Below are 20,736 nucleotides of genomic sequence, written 5' to 3' on the forward strand. Positions count from 1 at the left end.
TGCCCAGTTGTGGGCTCAATCCCCAGTAGGGGACCATGCAGGAGACAGATTGATGTTTCACTCTCACATTGTTGTTTCTCCATCTCTCTCTCTCCCCCTCTCCCTTCCTCTCTAAAAATTAAAAATCCATAAAAAATCATATATATATATATATATATATATATATACATATAGCTTGCCCAAAGTGGAACTGACCACTGCAGACCAACTTGAGGACCTGAGTTCTTTTTTTTTTCTAATGTATCTTTATTTTTTTTTTATTTAAATATATCTTTATTGATTTCAGAGAGAGAAAGGGAGAGGGAGAGGGAGAGAAAGAGAGAGAGAGAGAGAAACATCAATGAAGAGTCATTGATCGGCTGCCTCCTGCACACCTCCCACTGGGGATCGAGCCTGCAACTCAGGCATGTGCCCTGACCAGGAATCAAACCTCAATCTCCTGGATCATAGGTCGATGCTCAACTGCTGAGCCACGCCCGGCTGGGTAGGGCCTGAGTTTTTAAAACATCACACCAGGCCGGCCAGGCGTGGCTCAGCGGTTGAGCGTCGACCTGGGATCCAGGCGATCGGGGTTCGATTCCCAGTCAGGGCACATGCCCGGGTTGCGGGCTCGATCAATGACTCTCTCATCATTGATGTTTCTATCTCTCTCTCTCTCCCTCGCCTTTCCTCTCTCTGAAATCAATAAAGATATATTTAAAAAATAAATAAAAATAAAAAATAAAACATCACACTATGAGGGAGTGTTCCCTTCCCTTCTGTAGATGAAGAGGCTGATGTTCAGGGAGGTTACACAAGTTGAAAAAGTAGCAAAGCCTAGAGATCAACCAGGAACCCCGAACAGCCTGTGTCCTTTCTCTAGGAGACAGGAACCTATGGCTTGGTTGTCCATTCTCTTCTTGCTCCTCCACCAAAGAGTTGGGAGCCACTCCTCCCACCCCCTAATACCATCTCCCATCTTTGCAGAATACTCAAGAGTAATTCCAGCGAATGTGAGGACCCCGATTTCTCATTGCAATACCACACACAAGTTGGGGGAGCCATCATGAGCTCACCCACATATAATCCCCTCTGGTGGGCCCAAATAGCATCCCATAATCTATAGTCCAGGAAACCTTCCTCAGCAACTCAGGACAATGGGCACCCAGGAAGCACAATCTAAAAAACAAAGTACAAACTTTATTTCGTTTCTTTATAAAGGCATGGTGGCCTCTTGGTTCCCCCCCCCCTTTTCTTAACAAAATATAATAGCTCTCCTTGAACACAAAGACCTCGAAATTGTAAAAAAACAACCCAAAAAATAAACAAAAACAAAAAACCAAACAAACAAAGAAGAAAACAAAAACAAAACAAAAGAAAACCCCACAAACAAAACAAAAAGAGAGACAAAGACATTTTGGGGGGTCAAAGATGGGAAACCTGGAGGGAGAGGTGGAGGCCAGCTGGTGGTAGAGAGTGGCAAATCCTAGTGCTGAGGTGGGGAAGGGAAGGCAGGGCAAAAGGGCAGCAGCAAACCCCAAAAGCAACTTCCACCCCGGACCCCCCAGAGAGTCCTGACCCAGCCAGACCCCCAACCCATTAAGTGCTTAGAGAAAGAAGAAAACCAAAAAGAGGAGGGAAGGGGGAGTTAAAAACTGATGGTCGTAGGGCTGGCTCTGGGGAGGGCAGAAATATGTTGGGGTTTTGTTTGATTTTCCCTGTTCTTAAAAACATGTTTAAATGAAAAAAAAAAAAATGCTTTTTGGCAGAGAGAGGCCAGGCACCTCAAGTGTCAGCTTCCCCAGCCCCGCGGGTGAGGCCCAGCCCCAGTTGTCCCGGTGCTCCCACACTCCCACCACCCCAGCCCCCAGGACCTCAGGTTGGGTGGCCTTCGCTCAAAGGTTGATTTACAGTATTGAAAAAGAGGTCATAAAAGAGACCCAAATGACGTCGTAATTTTGTAAAAATTCCTCACTCGCTGGCCCGAATGTATTCCCTGTTGCTGCTCCGGCCCCCTCCAGCCCCCAGAAGGGAGAGGAGGGCTGGGGGGTGGTCAGGGAAGCCCCCCAGTCCCAGCCGGCTCCTCCCGGCTCTGGTCCATGGTGTCGCTGTCTGAGGCCTCCGAATCGGAGGCAGTGTCAGAGGCCTGGGCCTCCAGGCAGCTTCGGACGGGCTTCACGATTACAGCTCGCCGCTGTTCCTCTTCCTGCTCCTGCCTTTCCTGGGTGCCCTCAATGTGCTGGATCGCCTGGGGGGACAGGCTGCAGTGAGGATGGTTGGAGTGACACACACAGCCAACATTTCTACACACACACACACACACACACACAAGAAAGGTCCAGACGTAAGCCTGGCAGAGCAGCAGGCGGCCTGCCAGAGTCAGGGGTAGCAAACCCCTCTGCTGAGCCGAAAAACCCCTTGGAGATGACAGTGCAGCGCTGCTAGGAGGTCACCTTTCATGTCATTTACTTATATATTTCATTTATTCAGCATCTTTCATTTATTTATATATTTCAAAGTTGGTCTGTTCACTGATAAAAGGTCTTTGTTATTAATTTTACTATTCAATTTGATGGAATTATGTGTAATTAAAGGCCCAGGGCTTGATGAGGTTTTTTTGGTTTAGTTGTTTCTTTCTTTTGTGATGTTGCTGAACTCCCCTGAGGTCTCTGCTCCAGGCTGAGTACAGCAATGACTTTGGGCCTGACCCACAGAGCTATAATCTCATTTCTTCCTCCTCTGTACGAGACTTAACTGTCACCCTCCCAGCCACTGACACCTCCATCCCCATCTCAGGTCCTAGGAGATGGAGGTGAGAGGAAGTTCTGGACCAAACCAAGAGCTGGATGTAGGAACTCTGGAAGCCGGGGGCTCTGAGAGCAAAAGACCCTCTCAACAAACCCCACGTGGAGGGAAGAAACAAGGTTTTCCAGGGCATCCTGTCCCCCATCTCTACCTCTCACCTTCTCCACAAAGCTCCCTCCCCGCAACCCCTGCAAACAGAGAGGGAGATTCAGGGATGGAGACAGAGACACATACACCCAGCTTCCTGATCTTTCTCCACACTCAAGTCCTGTCTCGCTCCCCTTCAGTCCCAGCTTTCTAATGTCTCCCAGAGGGACCATTCCCTGAAGTGCTGTCCCCTTCCCAAGCCCAGGTACCTGCACGATGGTGTCCAAATTTTGCCGGGACGTGGAAACAGAGTTGATGACCGAGGAGGGGCCCATGGTGACGACATTGATGTGGTGGGAAGGAGGGGGTGGTGGTGCTGGCACGATCACCGTGGGGTGGTGGGTGGGGGCCGGAGGGGGCAGGAGCTGTGAGATAGAGGCCCTCAGTCTTTCTCCAAAGTTTCAGGGAGCTTCCCCTTCCCTTCTGGGGGTCACAGAGGATATGGGATGCCCTCCAAAACCATCTCCCTCTGCCCACTGCCTCGAGACAGTCTCCACCAACCATTCATGAGAGGCCAGCCAATTTAGGGCCTCCCACCCCCTTTTATTATAAGCAGCAAAGAAAAGGCAGCCCGGAAAGGGGCTTTCAGACATCCAAGAACCTGTGGCCCCTTCACTGTGTAGCACCAAGCAAGCACTCCAACATCTAATGCAGTGGTGGTCAGGAATTTAGATTTTAGATTGACAGCCAGGGTTCAAATCCCTGACCCATCACTGAGGATTTGGGGCAAGTTATTTAGCCTTTCTGTGCTTCTTTTCCTGATCAGTAGAATAGCCTCAAAGTGTGGCTACAGGATTCATGTAATAATGTATGTAAGCCCTGGCCGGTTTTCTCAGTGGTTAGAACATCAGACAGCAGACTGAAGGGTCCCAGGTTTGATTCCCAGTCAAGGGCACATACCTGGGTTGCAGATTTGATCCCTAGCTCCTGTTGGGGTATGGGTAGAAGGCAACCAATCTATGTGTCTCTCTCATATCGATGTTTCTTTCTCTCTCTCTCCTCCCTCCCTCTCTCCCTTCCACTCTCTCTAAAAATTGATGGAAAAAATATCCTCGGGTAAGGATTAATAATAATAATAATAATAATAATAATAATAATAATGTATGTAAGACACTTGGAATCAGGAATGTCTACACTATTACGATTTAGGCTCTGGGTCTGCCCTATAGGACCCCTGAGGTACCAATGCTGATTCTGAGGGCCCCAACCACAGTCCACACAGCCCCTCCCAGGTGCCTCCTGCTCACCTGGGTCCGAAGGTGCTGCTGTTCCCGCTCCAGCTTCTCCTGGTGCAGCAGTCGCACCTGCTCCTGCTGCTGCTGCAGCTGCACCTGCTGTGCAATAACCTTGAGCTTTTCCGGGTACATGTGGGCCTCCAGCGAGCGCACCTGGGGGTAGAGAGGCAGGCTCAGGGGCAGGGTCCAGACCACACCCTGGCACCTCCTCCAGTTTGGGGCCCTCAGGGCTGTTGAGGTCAGTCTCCCTATGCTCTACCCTTTGCAAAGCAAGCCATTCACTCCTGCTGCAAACCCTAACAGGAGCCTGCCATCCAGGGGAAGAGACCTGGGGTAGAGACCAAAGTCCTACAATAGCCCGCCAGGCCCTCCCTGACTCATCTCCTCTCCTGCCATCACCTCCCTCATGCCATGCTCCCACTCCTTCCCTCCCTCCAGCCTTAGGGCCTTTGCCCATGCTGTTCCCTCTGCCTGAAGTACCCTTCTCCCCTCTCTGCCTGGTTAACTGTGAGACTTGACTCCCCGGCCAACCTCCCAACCTCAGCTCAAGTGACTTTGACAGAGAAGCCCCTCCAGAACCAGCCCAAATGTCCCTCCTAATGCCCATGCTTCCTGCGGGACCTTTATCACAACCGCATTTTTACAGTGTAAGATCCTCTGACTAACCCTCCCACCCAACACAGCGGTGACCGAGGGTATGTACCCGTCTGGTTTACTCCCCACTGGACTCCCCCATTCCTAGACCTGGCACAAGAAGCAGGGGCGGGAGGAAAGGAAGGGGGAGGGACTAGAGCTCCCCACCGCACCCGCCCGCCTCACCTGCTCCTCCAGCATCATGCGCACCGAGCGCTCCTTGTCCAGCTGCTGCCGCAGCTCAATCATCTCCCGCCGCAGGTCTTCCGCCTTCTCGTCCTCCCAGATGTCCGGTGAGCCGATGCCCTCGTCCTTGTCCTCTGCCCGCCGCCGTTTGGGGGACGAGCCGCTCAGCTCCTGGGGACCCCACGGGGTTGGTGAGTGTGCCCTGACACCCTTGTATCACCACCACCAATGGGAAAGTTGGAGGGCTCCATCGCAGCCCCCCAAACCTGTCAGCCCAGGTGCTCTGGCACTGGGAGCCCCATTCTACAAATCCAACAATAGCCACAGGTCAGGAAGAGGGACAGAACGGACCTGCTGGCCAAGTCACCCAGTTCCTCCCAGAGCTGCTCAACTGTACTGCGTGGATGGGTAAACTGAGGCCCAGGCAGGTAGGCAAGTGCCTGAAGTAGGCGTGTCGGTGGGGAAGGTGGGACCTGTAGCCTCATCGGAGTCCCAGGCCAGTGGTTGAGCCCAGACATGCCCATGCCAGGGAGAGGGAGCCAGGAGGAGGACAGGTGTTGAGGTGACAGGAGGCCTCTGCAGGTGCTACCTGGATGAAGCGCTTGAGCTGTGTGTTCTGCTGCAGGAGCCTGGTCTTCTCCTGTTCCAAGGAGAAGATGTACTCCGCCGTCTGCTGGAGAATGGCTGCCTAAGGGAAGGAGGGACAAGTCAGGGGCCCTAGCTGACAACATCTACTGAAGCTCACTTCCTTCTCCCTGCTTGAGCCCACCACCTCCTCCAGGAAGCCCTCCCAGCCCTCACCCACCTTGCTGAGCTTCTCTCCATCTGTGTGGGGGATGAGGGTCTTGAGGGACTGGAAGCCCGCATTGATGCTCTGCATGCGCCTCCGCTCGTTGCTATTGGCAATCTCCCTCCGAATCCGCCGCTCCTGGTCCCTCTGAGTCTCAGGGGTCAGTGGAATGTTGGCAAGACTGCCAGAGAAGGCAGGGACATGTTCAGCCTAAGTGTCCTCCATGCCCTGCCCCTAAGGCACCCCTGTCTTTACAGTTCATCTCCAAAGGACCTGGGTGTATCTTGCAATTCTAATTCTCCCCCTGCAAAGGATACCAGACCTGATGCCTACACCCTATCGGATCAGGAGGGTGATGGAGTAGCATGCTCTGTGATGCCTGGGTATCAAAGTCACCATGCATACCCCAAGTCCCCACCCCAATGTCTGGCCAACAGGCCTGAGTGGAGCCCCAAACCTACATGGCTAGCAAGAATCCCTATGATTCTGATGCAGGTGGGTCCAGGTGACAAATGGACACACCTGCTCCTGGGACTCCTGAGCATCTTGATATGTACCTGGACCACCTCCTTCAGAGTCGCAGGCTTGGGGCCTGAAGATGATATCCTTACTCCCTTCGAATCCCCACAGACACATCTCCAGCCACAAGCTCCTACGTAAGCCCCCAGCCCAGCCCCAGCCACCCTATGCTAAGACTTCAAAGACAAGACAGGTAGCACTCACTCCAGAGGGGGGATGCCAAGCCAAGCACCCCTAGGGACAGTTCTCCCCCATGCACACTACTCCAAGAGGCAGACTACCCTGTGCCAGAGAAACAAGGCTCCCAGCATGTAGTGGGCAATGTTATTGCATATTATGCGATTGCATCTTGCAGGAGCAGCAGCCTGTGGGGTGAGAGAGAAGGCAGCCAGTGGAAGGGGGTGAGGCTGCGGGCTAAGAGGCAGTAGTGGGAGGCAGAGATGGCAACAGGGCCTGTGGGCCCAAAGCCACTGCTCCCAAGGGGTGGGCATGTGTGTGGCCTCAAAAAGGCATGTCCCCCTTCCCAGCCCTCTCCTGCAACACCCCCCGCCCCTGGCCTGATGGCTTCCAGATGCTGGGCTCCCAGAAGAGGCCACTGGCCCCACCCAAAGCCACAGCCCTGGCTTCTTCCTGAAGGGCCCCCCCCCCCCCAGGGTGACTGGTTCAGGCCTGGGCTCACACCCTTGGGTCTGAGGTAATAGGGAAAGGACTCTGGGCAGCCCTGTTTCCATAGATGGGGGAGCCTGGGCTCAAAGAGGTACCTGGTTCAGCTCCTCTACTATGCCAGGCCCCCATGCCCAGGCAGAAAGGAATCTGCATGAAAGCAGGAGAGGAATACATCTGCAACAGCTGGAGACAGCTGAGGCCCTTCCTGGCCCCGCAGCCCACCCTATCTGTGCCACCTCAGCTCCCTGCAGGACCCTGGATTTGTCCTTGCGCCTTCCTGTATCTCAGCTCCCTCTCCCAACAGAGGGTAGGCAGCTGGGGATGAGCCAGGAGCAGGCTCCACATTGGCTGCTGCTAAGGGTCCAAAGACAAGACCTCTCCTCCACCAGTTCCCCCAGGGCCTCCCTGGGCCCCCTCCCACAGGGTACAGGTCCATTGCAGGGCCTCAAAATGTCAGTGCTGTAAAGGGTGTCCATGACCCCCACTTTACAGATGGGGTTTAGAGCTCATAGAGGGAAGGAACACAGTTTTAAAGTCAGACAGCCGAGTATCTAGCTCCCCTACTTCTGGGCCAGGGGCATCTCACTTCTCCCAGTTTCCCTGCCCCTACAGTGGAGGTGACAGGGTGGCTGGAGAGGATGCAAGTCAGAGACCTGATACACAGAGGTGTGCCTGCCCTTTAGGGGAGGGTGGAGAACGGAGTCCAGCTTCCTGGGTTGAGCAGTGCCCTCGAGAAGCTCAATGGTGGATGGATTAAAGTTGGGAATATTTGGGGCAAGAAAAGACGGAGACATCCATAGGAAGTCAAGCCATCGGGTGACTCTGTCTGACAGCATCACCCTCCCCCTCAGGAGATACAGGGAGAGAACCCCACTCACCGTCCCTGGGTCCCTCCTGGTGATGCCCAAAGGTCAGAGCAGACCAAAGTAGTAAGGGGTCAAAAAGGAGCCCCACATCCAGCCTTGGGCCACCCTGAGTGCTAGTCCTTACAGAAGGCCAACCTGGAGGGCCTAGCGACAGAGTAATAGGTTGTTGTTTTTAAGTCATTTTAAAGTTTTTACTGTAATGTGCTAAGGACTCACGTTGCTGGGATTTTCGCATTGAATTGTCATAATATTCCCCTGAGTTATGCGGCCTTATGATTCCTGTGTGGGGTGAGGACACAAAGGATTGGAAAAGGAATAGCTCTGCAAGGGTTGGGATAGGACGTGAACCTGGATCCCAGGGCCCTGCTATTAGCCCCGAGAGGTCTTGCCACAGAGCAGAGTGGGCTCTACATGTCCCAGAGCAGCACATCCCAACAGACAGGTGACAGTTTCCCCCGTAGAAAGGACCAAGCACAGGAATGCCCTGCCCTCGTGTTAACTCCTATTACCATTCACAGAGCCCTTTTACATGTTTCCCTGTTTGACTCTCACAGAAACCCAACAAGGTGGCTGCACCATCCTCTTGTAATGAGGAATCCAGGGTCCTGTGAGGGGAAGTGGCATGCCCAAGGTCAGGCAGCCAGACCAGGGAGCAGCAGGCACCTGCAGGCACCAAAGCTCACTCTCCTTCCCCACCAGCTGATGGCGCCCTCTACTGATGGCTCACACATAGCCCACCGTTTATCAGAGCCCCGTGTATGGCAGCAAGAGGCAGCAACCCGAATCGCTCCGAATCCTACCCCCCAGCCAGCTCATCTGCCCATGAAACAGCTCTAGGGAGCCAACCCTCTGCCTCTCGCCCTCCTCTCTCCCCAGGATGCCCACGAACTGAGGAGACCAAAGACGACTGCAGGACCCAGGCCTGACAGTCTCAGACGGAAGTTCCCACAGGCCGGGGGGCAGGGCAGTATGCACAGGCCTATGCTGTCTCCTGCTCATTGGAAGCCGCCAGCGTGGCTCTTCCAAATGTCCCATCCTTCCCTCTTCAACACCATATCCATCAGCCCAGCCTCCTGGTGCAGGAACCAGCTGCTGGTTAACCTAGTGCAGGCAAGTCCCAGAAGAGACTTCTCCCCAAAGCTAGTTCCTCGTGGGGACCTGGGCTGCCACCAAAACTTTCCACTCTCACTCACTTAAATAGCCCTGGAAGTACCAGCTGACAGTTTCTTTAATAGGTGCAGCTAACCAGGGGTTCTGACTGGTGGACTGCTGCCCAACCAGGATTTCTGACTGGTAGAATGCTGCCTAACCAGGGATTCTGACTGGTGGAGTGCTGGCCAACCAGAGGTTCCTATAAAGGATGACTAATTGGAATTACCAGCTGATGCTGCAAATGCCTTAAAGTATTTTTGCATTTCTTTCTGAGTTTTGCAGAAGTAAACATGGTTTACAGTAATTGTAAAAGTCCTATGCACGTCCCCCTTCCACATCAACTTCAGACCCCCCAGATGAGCAACAAAGGTGGCCTGGGTCTACTACCACCAGATATCTCTTGCTTCTCTCTCCCTGATTGCCCTCCAACAGTCTCTTGGGGCTGGCAGGGACTGCCTTGCCTCAGGTGCCAAGACCAGAGCTGCCAACCCACTACGAGAGTACCTTCAGAAAGCCTCCTGGACACACCAACAGCCCAACCAGAGACTCAGCAGGGAACACACTCTTCAAGTCTAGATCCTGACCTGTACCTGTCCCTCGAGCTCAGCCCAAGGACAGTATCTCCCATCCCCCACAGACACCCCTGTCGGACTCTGGCCTCAAATTAGCCACTAACAACTCTCATTTCACACTGCCCCAAAATCACTCACACAACTGCCACTCAACAGCTATACAGTCAGAGGTGGGAGAGCCACACAGGATTTCTTCCACAATCCAAAGGATAGGAGGGTGGAAGACAACCCTCACCAAGAATGCCTGAGGTGCTCATTCTTCTCTGTGCAGCAGGTGCTGAAGCAGCCGGGGGCCTTCACCCATCCCAGCTGCTTCTATCCACAGACCCCACTCCAACCAGCCTGCCACCCCTGCCTTCAGTCCCAGAACACACCACATCCAGGCTGTTACCATCAGAAACACCTCCTCCCCATAGCTTCTCCAGTCCTTCAGAGGGAGCCCTACACTCAATGGGTTCAAGTGCAAACTCCAGCCCTGCCACTTGCTAGCGATAGAACCCCAAGCTTAGCCACTCCCTCTCTCAAAGCCTCAGTCTCCCGATCTGTAATATGGGGAAATACTGCCTCATTTCACAGGGCCATGGTGAAGTTTAAAAGAGAAGGAGAAAAGAGAGACGTTGGGGAAAACAGGATGCCTTATTTTTCCAGGGTTCATACCCAGGACTCCAGGAGAACTCATGTATCTGTCTTAGAGGGCTGACAACTCTAAGAGACTGGGAACTCTTAAGGCAGGTGTCAGTTCTGGTTTGTTGTGATGACCTCACTCCTGGCACAAAGTAACTGCCTTGTAAATACTGGATCAGGGACCCAACACACATTCAAAAGCCCCTAAATGTTTTCTAATTCCTTCTTAAAGCAGCTTGTCTCTTTCCCCACTGAAGACAGTCCCTAAACTCCAGCTTCTCAGAGTTTGAGAGCCTTTTTTGTTGTTGTTGTTAATCCTCACCCAAGGATTTCTGTTGATTTTTAGAGAGAGTGGAATGGGGGGGGAGAAAGAGAGACATCAATGTGAGAGACACATCAATTGGTTGCCTCCCACAAGTGTGCCAACTGGGGTCAGGGATTGAACCTGCAACCCAGGTACGTGTCCTTGACCAGGAAATGAACCTGCAACCCTTTGGGGGGGGGGGGGCGGGGGCTCTAACCACTGAGCAACATTGGCCAGGGTGCTTTTTTTAGAGAGCGAAACACTGATATGTTGTCCCACTTATTTATGCATTCATTGGTTGGCTCTTGTATGTGCCCTGACAGGGGATTGAACCCAAAACCTTAGCTTATCAGGACAATGCTCTAACCAACTGAGCTACCCAGCCAGGACTAAGAGCCATTTTAACAACTACCAGGCACTTCCCATACCTGTAGCCACACTTCACAGGTGCTCCATTTTACGGAGGCTAAGAGCAGTTAGGTGGCAAGTCCAAAACCACAAGCTTGTGGGGACCCTGCTGTTGGGGGTGGGGGTGGGGGGAGGCAGGGAACCCTACTGGCCTGTAGGGTGGAACAAAGTCCACCAGCCTGAAGAGTGAGTCCATCTGGCCAGAAGGTCCTGTCCAACCCAAACCTCAATCTTCCACAGGCTTCTGACCTTGCCTCACAACCCCTCCTAAAAATGAACAAACCCAGAGGCCCCAACTCCACACCCAGTGCACAGGCTCACAAGTGTCTCCCAGCAAGGCAGGCTGAGGATGCCCCCATGCCCAGTCCTGGGGGGGGGGGGGGGGGGTCCTGCCACCTTGAGCACTTGGCCCCTGGGGGAACAGATGGACTCCTCTAAAGGGAGGCTAGGGACAGTGTGTAGCCAGGATCCACTGCTCCAAGCCTGCCCAGGATGAGGCCTGGCAATGTCCTCTCTAGCATCTGGGGCAGCCCAACCCCTCCCCTCCACTGCCCAGCCCTCCTCTGAGCAACTAGCAGTGTTCTGTGGGTTTTTCCCTGGGGGGCGGTGGCTAAGAGCAGGGCCCTGGGATCAGGGTTAAAGTCCCAGCCCCACCACTTGCTGGAACTGTTCCCTTTCCCAGCCTGTGTCCTCATCCCACACAGGAACCATCAGGCCACTTAACTCAGGAGACTGAAAACTCAAGAGAAAATCTAGCAAAACAAGTCCCTAAAATATACTGAGCTCCAGAAATTTCTTTAATGTTTTATGGCTAGGGGCCCCAGGTGGCCCTAAAGAGGAGACCAACACTCAGGGGGTCCTGCTAGCTGCAACCCACCAACTGGCCCATCCTCCCTGTATTTGAGAGTTGAGGTGGGAGAGAAAGGGGGGGGTGATACTTGTGCAGCAACCATCCCCCAACCTGGCTTCCGTAGCCCCTGGTATTCACCAGCCTGGGCCACACCACCTGGGGCTCCACCTCCCTCAATATCCACGCCTGGCCTTCCCTGGCGGCAGAGCACGTGGCCTCAACCCTGGGGAGCCATTTCGGTCCTAGAGTAGTGCCTCAGCAAAGAGACCACAGGTCCCAAACTTGGCCACTAGGGAGAACCCCCCGGGAAGCCCTGCAGTCTCGCGGGTAGTGTTCAGTACACAGATGGCCAGGCCCTTCCTTCTAGCGGAGTTGCAGGGATCGGCATTTTAGCAAGTGTCCAGGGTGACTCTGGTGGAAGTGGTGCGCGAACTCATCACCCTTTGGAAAAGGGTGAATCCGGAGCAACCCGGGTCACACTTGTAAAGTGGCTCCTGGAACAACCCGGGTCAAATTTGTAAAGTAGCGGGGGAGCCTCGGACCTCGGACCACCCCCACCCCCACTCCCACCCCGCTGTAAGATCTGACGCTTTCGGTTGGTGCCTGGGGGGAGGGGCGTGGGGTGGGAAAGTTTGAGGTAGAGACCCACGTGCGGCGTCTGGTGAGACTAGGCGCGGCTTCTGGTACCCACTGCCCCAAAAGCTACCCCACCTGGCCCGCCTCGCCTATCCCGCCAGCGGAGGCTGAGCTTTGTGCTGGGAAAGCGTGGCCCTGGCGCGCCTACAACTCCCATAATGCCGCACCAGAGGGTCGCGGAGAACTACAGCTCCCGCGAGGCGGCGCGCCGAGGTCCGCCTACTCCAAGAGGGCTGCAGAGTCACGTCCAGGCCTCGCTAGTAAACAGCGCCCGGGCGCGGGCGGCTAGCAAGCAGCGACGGCCGCAACGTGCCCGGGTCCGCAGCGCTCCCGGCTAGCCGCGCGGGCCCCTAGGGTCCCGCCCACCCTTACACCCCCACGCGAGCACGCCCCCGCCGCAGCCCCGCGTCCAGCAAACACACACCCGACTGCCCGCCCCCCCCCCACGCCCGGAGCTGCGGCGTGGCTGCATTGTAGCCGCCCTCCCGCAGCCTCCCGCGCGCCCCGGGACCCCCAGACTCCCTTGGAGCGGGCGCCCAGAGACAGCGAGGAAGGAGGGAAAGGAAGGAAGCCAACGCGGGAGGGGGGAGGAGGACGCGCGGGGTGGGGAGGGAAGCCACCAGCACCAAGCATGGCCGGGATTGCTGCAGAACCACGTGGGTCTGTTTGCAATTACAAACGTCGCGACTCGCCCGCCTGCAGCGGACAAAAGTGACCGGGGCCGCTCAGGGCCCCCACGTTCCGAGGAAGGAGGGTCCCCGGACGGCACGAGACAAGCGTGCGGGGCTGCAACCGTCCCAGCGGCTAAGAAAAGCGAGCGGGTTCGGCGGCGCGGGCCATGCGTGCGCACACGCGCGCCCGCCCGGGCTGGCTGGCCCGGGGCTGCAATTGTAGGAAGGGGTTGGGGGGGGGGGGAGGAGTACACACCTACAGAGCCCTCCTATCACTTCTTTCTCTGTTTTCCTGAAATGTTGCAAAGAGGGCACCTTCTGAGTGGGCACCATGAAATACTCCATAGCGATCGGCCCCCCTCCTCTGCACGAGCCGGTCCCGCGGTCCGCCGGAGAATGCAAGATGGAAATCCGAATCAAAGGGCAGCGCTGGACGGAGGTGCAGAATCGGCCGGTCCCAGATGCTGGCGGCGGCGGCGGCGGCGGCAAGGGGAGGGAGGCGGGCGGGAGGGGCGGGAGGGAGGTCTCTCCGGCCTGCCTCCCCGGGCGCGTGTATGTGTGTGTGTGTTTGCAGCTGATCAGATGTCTGTTTCAAGGCGGGAAACAGCTGGTGAAAACTCAGCACTCCCCCGGCCTCCTTCCGCGGAGTAAGGAATTGCATGTAAACAAAGGACTATTTGCAGCGCCCCCCCGGGTGACGCGAGGCCGTGACGAGAGGGGCTTGGGCCCCAGTGGGCGAAGGGCGGCCGGGGTTTGCGGGCCTACCCCGGGGCTCAGCGAGCTGGGGGCCGTGGGCTGACTTGGAGGGCGCGGCGTGAATGGAGCGAGCTGCGGCTGAGCTACATGCGCCACTATGGGTGATGAGGTCCATCAGCTGACAGGTTGGCAAGCGTTAGGAAGAAGAGAAAAAAAAAAGCCAGCCACCGCGGGGGAGCCCAGCCCATGCGGCCGGGGTCCGGCGGGGCTGCCCAGTGCAGGGTCTGCGCGCTGAGGCCCGCGGGGGCCGGGGCCGCGCAGCTGGGCCCGGTGAAGCCAGCCTGGGGTGCTGCTCGGGGCTTTTCCTTTTTAACGATTGTAACTGCACAGAGTGGAGCCGCTCTGGCGCGCTCCCTCCGAGCTCAGGGCCCCCTGGAAACTTGCGTCACAGCCACCGCTTCCCACATGGAACTTGGGGCCGACTTCGGAGGCCCGCCAGCCTACTGCCTCCCACCCTCCCTCCATGCCCAGCTGCCCGCCACTGATCGCCCAACCCCGGCTCGAAAGCCTGGGAATCCGGAGCCGGGGAGAGGAATGCAAAGGGGGCGCGCCGGGCGCCTCGGATCCTGGGGCTGCCCTAGGAAGCAGGGGCCCTGGCGGGGAGGGAAACGTGGAGGGAGGCCAAGACGGCAGCGGCCCGGGGGCAGGCTGCCAGCGCGGCTGGGAGGTCTGGTGGCTGCTGCCCGGTCCCGTCCTAACCTTCGACATACACACTTTCCCCCTCTGCGAGGAGGCAGGACGGCGGGAGTCTTGGCCCGGGCTGGCACTAAGCTGCAGCTTCTTATTCATGGCGAAGCCAGTGCAAGACTTGCTCCTCCACCAGGGTGCGCTTTCAAGGAGGGGTGATGCCTGGGGCGGAGGAGGGAGGGAGGGAGGGACACTGGCTAACAACCAACTTCCGTCCCCCACCAGGTCCCCACCTTCCTTCCCCAGGCCCTCCCCAGCTCCTGGAGGGTTGGCCCCTGGCTCAGGAAGACCACGCCTGCCTTGGAATATCCTGCCTCCTGCCTACCACCTTTCTCAATCCCATTCACCTTCAAGGTTCTGCCCACATTGCACATCCTAATTGAAATACTCCTACTAATAACAAGGATTAGTTATTAGGAAATATTGTTATTAGATTGTGAGAGCACCTTGTAGATCTTGAGCAGTTTTGCATGCATATTTTCCAGTCCCTAAAGCAACCTTTTGGGCAGTTTCTCTAAGGGCAGAGACCAAGCCACTTAACATCACAGTCCCTGGAAGGCCTCAATTGTGGGGACAGGGAATGTGCTCAGGAAACGATGACACCTGGGGGACAACAGGATACAGAGCCCCATAACTATACACCTAACAACATGTACAGTGCCTAGATGAATGAATGAATGAATGAATGAATGAATGAATGAATGAATGAATGAATGACAGCTGGGAAAATTTATCTACACCCTTGCTCTTTCTTTTGCTAGGGAACTGCCTTGACCCAGCCTGGTCCCCATGAGCCCTGTCACTAAGACTGGCCTCTCCATTTCTGCCAAAGGCACCTTCTCACAGAGAGCCCTCAGCTCTCTCAGATGCACAAACCCAAAGTCCTTTGAGCTGGATCAACAATTTCTGCCCTAAGACCTAAAATACCATCACTGCCCCCAGTCCTACACTCCAACTCTCTCCCATCACTATAGCAGTAGCACAGTAAATCCTCCAAAATCCAGGCCGTCCCCCATTCCCAGGAGGTTCTGTACATCCCTTAATCTGACCCCATTCCCCTCCCCTCCCCAGCTCCTAAACTCAAGTTAACTGTGCCTTCTGGAGCCCTCAGGTGTTCAGCAAAATCCCTTAGATCCTTGACACCTGACTCTACCGGTCACATTCTTGCTCTAAATTAGGAGTCAGCAAACTGCATGTAAAAGTTATATGTACTAGTTTCCTATTGCTACTGTAACAAATTACTATAAATTTAGCTTAAAACAACTCAAATTTATTCTCCAGGTCAGAAGCCCAAATGGGTCATATTTGGCTAAAATCAAGGTGTCAGAAGGGCCTGTGTTCCTTCTGAAAGCTCTATAGGGAACAATATTTCCTTGCCTTTTCCACATTCTGGGAAGCGGCCTGGATTTCTTGGCTCGTGGCCCCTTCCTCCATCTTCAAAGTGTCATTCCAACTCCTGCTTCTGTCATCACATCTTCTCTGACTCTTCTGCCTCCCTTCTATGATACCTTGGACCTACCCGGATAATCCAGAATAATTTCCAAATCTCAAGATCCTTAATTTAGTCATATTCAAAGTTCTCTTTGTAAGGTAACATTCATAGGTACTGGGATTAGGATATAAATATCTTGGGGGGAGCATTATTCTGTCTACAACACCACTCTTAGTTTGTGAGCCCTACAAAACAACGCAGAGTTTACAATATGCCAAAGTAATTTCAGTCCTAAATATATATCCAAAGAATGAAAACAGTGACTCAAACATATCATTGTATAGCGGTGTTCACAGCAGCGTTATTCACAATAGCCAAAAGGTGCCAACCACCCACCATTCATCAACTGGTGAGCAGATAAACAAAATGTGGCCTAGCCATACAATGAAATATTATTCAGTCTTAAAAAGGAATGAAGTTCTGATACATACTACAATATGGATGAACCTTGAAAACATAATGCTAAGTGAAAAAAGCCAGATACAGAAGATCACATATTGTATGAGATATTTCACTCATGTGAAATATCTAGAATAGGCAAATTCATTGCAACAGAAAATAGACTGAAAGTTACCGAGGGTTGGGGGGGATGGGTGAATGGGAAGTTATTGCTTAATGAGTATGGAGTTTCTGTTTGGGGTGATGAAAAGTTTTGGAAATAGTGGTGATGATTGCACAACGTTGTGAATGTAATTAATGGCACTGAATTGTACACTTTAAAATGGTTAAAATGGCCTGGCCAGGCGTGGCTCAGCGGTTGAGCATCATCCTAGAATCCAGAAGATCGAGGTTTGATTCCCGGTCAGGGCACATGCCCGGGTGGTGGGCTCGATCCCCAGTCGGGGGCGTGCAGGTGGCAGCCGATCAATGACTCTCTCATCATTGATGTTTCTATCTCTCTATCCCTCTCCTTTCCTCTCTATTAAATCAATAAAGATATATTTTTAAAAAAAACAATAAAAAAAAACCCAGCATATCCTTGGGTGAGTATTAAAAAAAAAAAGTTAAACAAAAAAAGGTCAGTAGGCTGGCTTTATCAATTTTCCCCCCTTAACCTCTCACTTCCCTCCTCATCTGGCTTAGAATTCACAGCCCATCAATATAATCATCTTGCCCGGCCGCGAGTGGCTCAGCGGTGGAGCGTCGACCTAGGATCCAGGCCATCAGGGTTCGATTCCTGGTCAGGGCACATGCCTGGGTTGCAGGCTCGATCAATGACTTTCTCATTGATGTTTCTATCTCTCTCTTTCTCCTTTCCTTTCTCTGAAATCAATAAAGATATATTTAAATATATATATATAATCATCTTGCATACACTCTCCCTTTCAATCTAACCCCAACTGCCCTGCCCCTACCCCAGCCCCAAGCTGAACAGGGCTTACTGATATTTTTAATGCCAGACCAAGATCCTGGAGTGGATCCTTGGGTGGCTGGCAGTTGCTTCATATTATCCAGTCCATTCTCTCTCCCACCTTCTCTCCACAAGATCTCCATCACCTCCTCCTGCTCCTTACTCTCAGCTCTTGACCTCACATCCTGTTTCTCTGAGAAAATGGGAGCAATTAGAAGAGAACTTATCCCTAGAAATATATAACCTTCCTAGACCAAATCATGAAGAAATGGAAAATCTAAATAGACCGATCAGCAGTGAGGAAATTGAAACAACCATTAAAAACCTCTCCAAAAATAAAAGTCCAGGACCAGATGGCTTCACCAGTGAATTCTACTGAACATTCAAAGATTTAAAAACCTATCCTTCTCAAACTCTTCCAAAAAACTGAAGAAGAGGCAATACTTCCTAACACATTTTATGAGGCCAGCATAACCCTCATACCAAACCTGGCAAGGACACCACAAAAAAAGAAAATTACAGACCAGTATATCTGATGAATACAGTTGCAAAAAACCTAAACAAAATACTAGCAAACCAAATACAACAATACATAAAAAATAAATAAATCACGCTCAAATGGGGTTCATTCCAGGGATGAACCCTACCTCACAAGGATAGTTCGACATATGCAAATCAATCAATGTAATACACCACATTAACAAAGGAAAGTATAAAAATCGTATGATCTTATCACTAGATGCACAGAAGACATTTGATAAGATACGACCTCCATTTATGATTAAAACACTCAAAATAGGAATAGAAGGAAAGTGCCTCAACATAATAAAGGCCATATATGAAAAAACCTCAGCTAATATCATACTCAATGCTGAAAAACTGAAAGTATTTCCTCTAAGATCGGAAACAAGACAAGGATGTCCACTCTCACCACTCTTATTCAACATAGTTCTGGAAGTCCTAGCCAGAGCAATCAGGCAAGAGAAAGAAATAAAAGGCATCCAAATAGGGAAGGAGGAAGTAAAACTGTCACTTTTTGCAGATGACATGATTCTGTACATAGAAAACCCTAAAGACTCCACCAAAAAGCTATTAGAAACAATAAACAAAGTTGCAGGATACAAAATCAGGATTAAAAATCTACTGCCTCCCTGTATACTAACAACAAGACGTCAGAACAAGAAATGGAAAAAAAATTCCTTCTGCAATTGCAACCAAAATAATAAAATACTTAGGAAAAATAATTAACAAAGGACGTGAAAGACCTATATACTGAAAACTACAAAGCATTATTAAAAGAGATTGGAAAAGACACAACAAAATGGAAAAATATCCTGTGTTCATGGATTAAAGAATCAATATAGTTAAAATGACCATATTACTGAAGGCAATATACAGATTTAATGCAATTCACATCAAAATACCAATGTCATTTTTCAAAGAAATTGAACAGATTTGTATGGAACCACCAAAGGCCCGGAATAGCCAAAGCAATCCTGAGAAAAAAGAACAAAGCTGGAGGTATCACGCTAGCTGACTTCAAATTATACTACAGAGCTATGATAATCAAAACAGTATGGTATTGGCACAGAAACACACACAGATCAGTGGAACAGAATAGAGAGCCCAGATATAAAACCACATGGATATGGGCAGATAAATTTCTACAAAGGAGCCAGAAACACACAACAAAGTAAAGGAAGCCTCTTCAATAAATAGTGTTGGGAAAATTGGAAAGCCATATGCAAAAGAATGAAACTAGATTGCAGTTTGTCCTCATGTACAAAAATTAATTCAAAATGGATCAAAGACCTAAATATAAGATCTGAAACAACAAATTACATAAAAGAAAACTAAGTACTAAACTTATGGGCCTTGGTTGTAGAGAACATTTTAGGAACTTGACCCCAAAGGCAAGAGAAGTAAAGGCAAAAATAAATGAAGGGGACTATATCACACTAAAAAGCTTCTGCACAGGAAAAGAAACTGACAACAAAACAAAGAGCCAGCCGAACAAATGGGAGATATTTGCAAACAACAGCTCCAATGTAGGTTTAATATCCAAAATATATAAAAAACTCATAAAACTCAACACCAAAAAAACAAACAACCCAATTAAAAAGTGGGCAGAGGACCTGAACAGACACCTCTCCCAAGAAGACATACAAACTCTCAACAGTCACTATGAAAAGATGTTCAATTTCACTAGCAATTAGGGAAATACAAATCAAAACTATAATGAGATACCACCTCACACCTGTTGGAGTGGCTATTATCAACAAGACAAGTAATAGCAAGTGCTGGAGAGGTTGTGGAGAAAGGGGAACCCTCGTTCACCACTGGTTGGAATGTAGACTGGTACAGCCACTATGGAACAGTCTGGTGATTCCTCAAAAAGTTAAGAATAGCCCAGCTGGTGTGGCTCAGTGGTTGAGCGTTGACCCATGAACCAGGAGGTCACAGTTTGATTCCCAGTCAGGGAATATGCTGGGGTTTCGGGCTCCGTCCCCAGTGGCGGGGGTGGGGGGGTCGTGCAGGAGGCCACCGATCGATGATTCTCTCTCATCATTGATGTTTCTATCTCTCTCTCCCTCTCCCTTCCTCACTCTGAAATCAATAAAAACATATTTTAAAAAAATTAAGAATAGAGTTACCATATGACCCAGCAATCCCTCTCCTGGATATACACCCAAAAAACTTGAAAACATATTCACAAAGCTATATGCACTCCTATGTTCATTGCAGCATTGTTCACAGTGGCCAAGACATGGAGAAAACCAACATGTCCTGGATAAAGATGTGGTACATATGTACTATGGAACACTACTCAGCCATAAGAAAAGAAGAAATACTGCCATTTGCGACAATATGAATGGACCTTGAGAATATTATGCTAAGTGAAATGTCTGTCAGAAAAAGCTAAGAACCATATGATTTCACTCACATATGGGATATAAAACTGAAACTCGTGGACACAAACAGCAGTATGGTGGTTGCCAGAGGGAAGGGGATGGAGGAGTGGGGGTGAAGGGAGCCTAATATATTATGATCGAGGGTGATTTGACTTTGGGTGGTGGGCACACAGTGCAATATACAGGTCTGGTATCATAGAAATCTACACCTGAAACCTTTATGATCCTATTAACCAATCTCACCCCAGTACATTTAATTTAAAAAAAACAACAGTGTACACGGTAGGCTACCTTGTGTGTAATAAGGTGGGAGATATATTTGTATACGCTTGCTTAAAAACCCTAGAAGGGAACATTAGGGGGTTGGGGTAGGAATGCAGGAGTGAGTACAAGATTCCTCTGGGCGTATCACTTTTATAGTGTGTTAAATTTTAGACCACGTAAATGTAGTACCCAATAAAAATAAATATTTGAAATTTTTAAAAAAGAAAGAAG

At 51.5% G+C, this 20,736-nt stretch overlaps 1 protein-coding gene across 6 annotated transcripts in view; it reads right to left on the reverse strand.

The window, feature by feature from the left end:
- Positions 1-1,159: 1,159 nt before the first annotated feature.
- Positions 1,160-20,736, reverse strand: part of TFAP4 (transcription factor AP-4) — a 36,930-nt gene continuing 17,353 nt past the window's right edge. For 4 of the 6 annotated variants that reach the window (XM_081132512.1, XM_081132509.1, XM_081132510.1 and 1 more), the window contains 6 exons: positions 5,791-5,956; positions 5,575-5,673; positions 4,986-5,156; positions 4,179-4,319; positions 3,141-3,296; positions 1,160-2,227 (listed from right to left, as the gene is read on the reverse strand). In XM_081132512.1, coding sequence (XP_080988638.1) covers positions 2,033-2,227; positions 3,141-3,296; positions 4,179-4,319; positions 4,986-5,156; positions 5,575-5,673; positions 5,791-5,865 — 837 coding nt within the window. In that variant the 5' untranslated portion in view covers positions 5,866-5,956 and the 3' untranslated portion in view covers positions 1,160-2,032. Of the gene's footprint in view, positions 2,228-3,140; positions 3,297-4,178; positions 4,320-4,985; positions 5,157-5,574; positions 5,674-5,790; positions 5,957-13,299; positions 13,682-20,736 lie in introns of those variants that run through there. The other 2 variants (XM_081132508.1, XM_081132513.1) reach the window with 2 other exon arrangements.

This window comes from Miniopterus schreibersii (assembly GCF_964146895.1).
Source record: "Miniopterus schreibersii genome assembly, chromosome: 3".
Classification (NCBI taxonomy): Eukaryota; Metazoa; Chordata; class Mammalia; order Chiroptera; family Miniopteridae; genus Miniopterus; species Miniopterus schreibersii.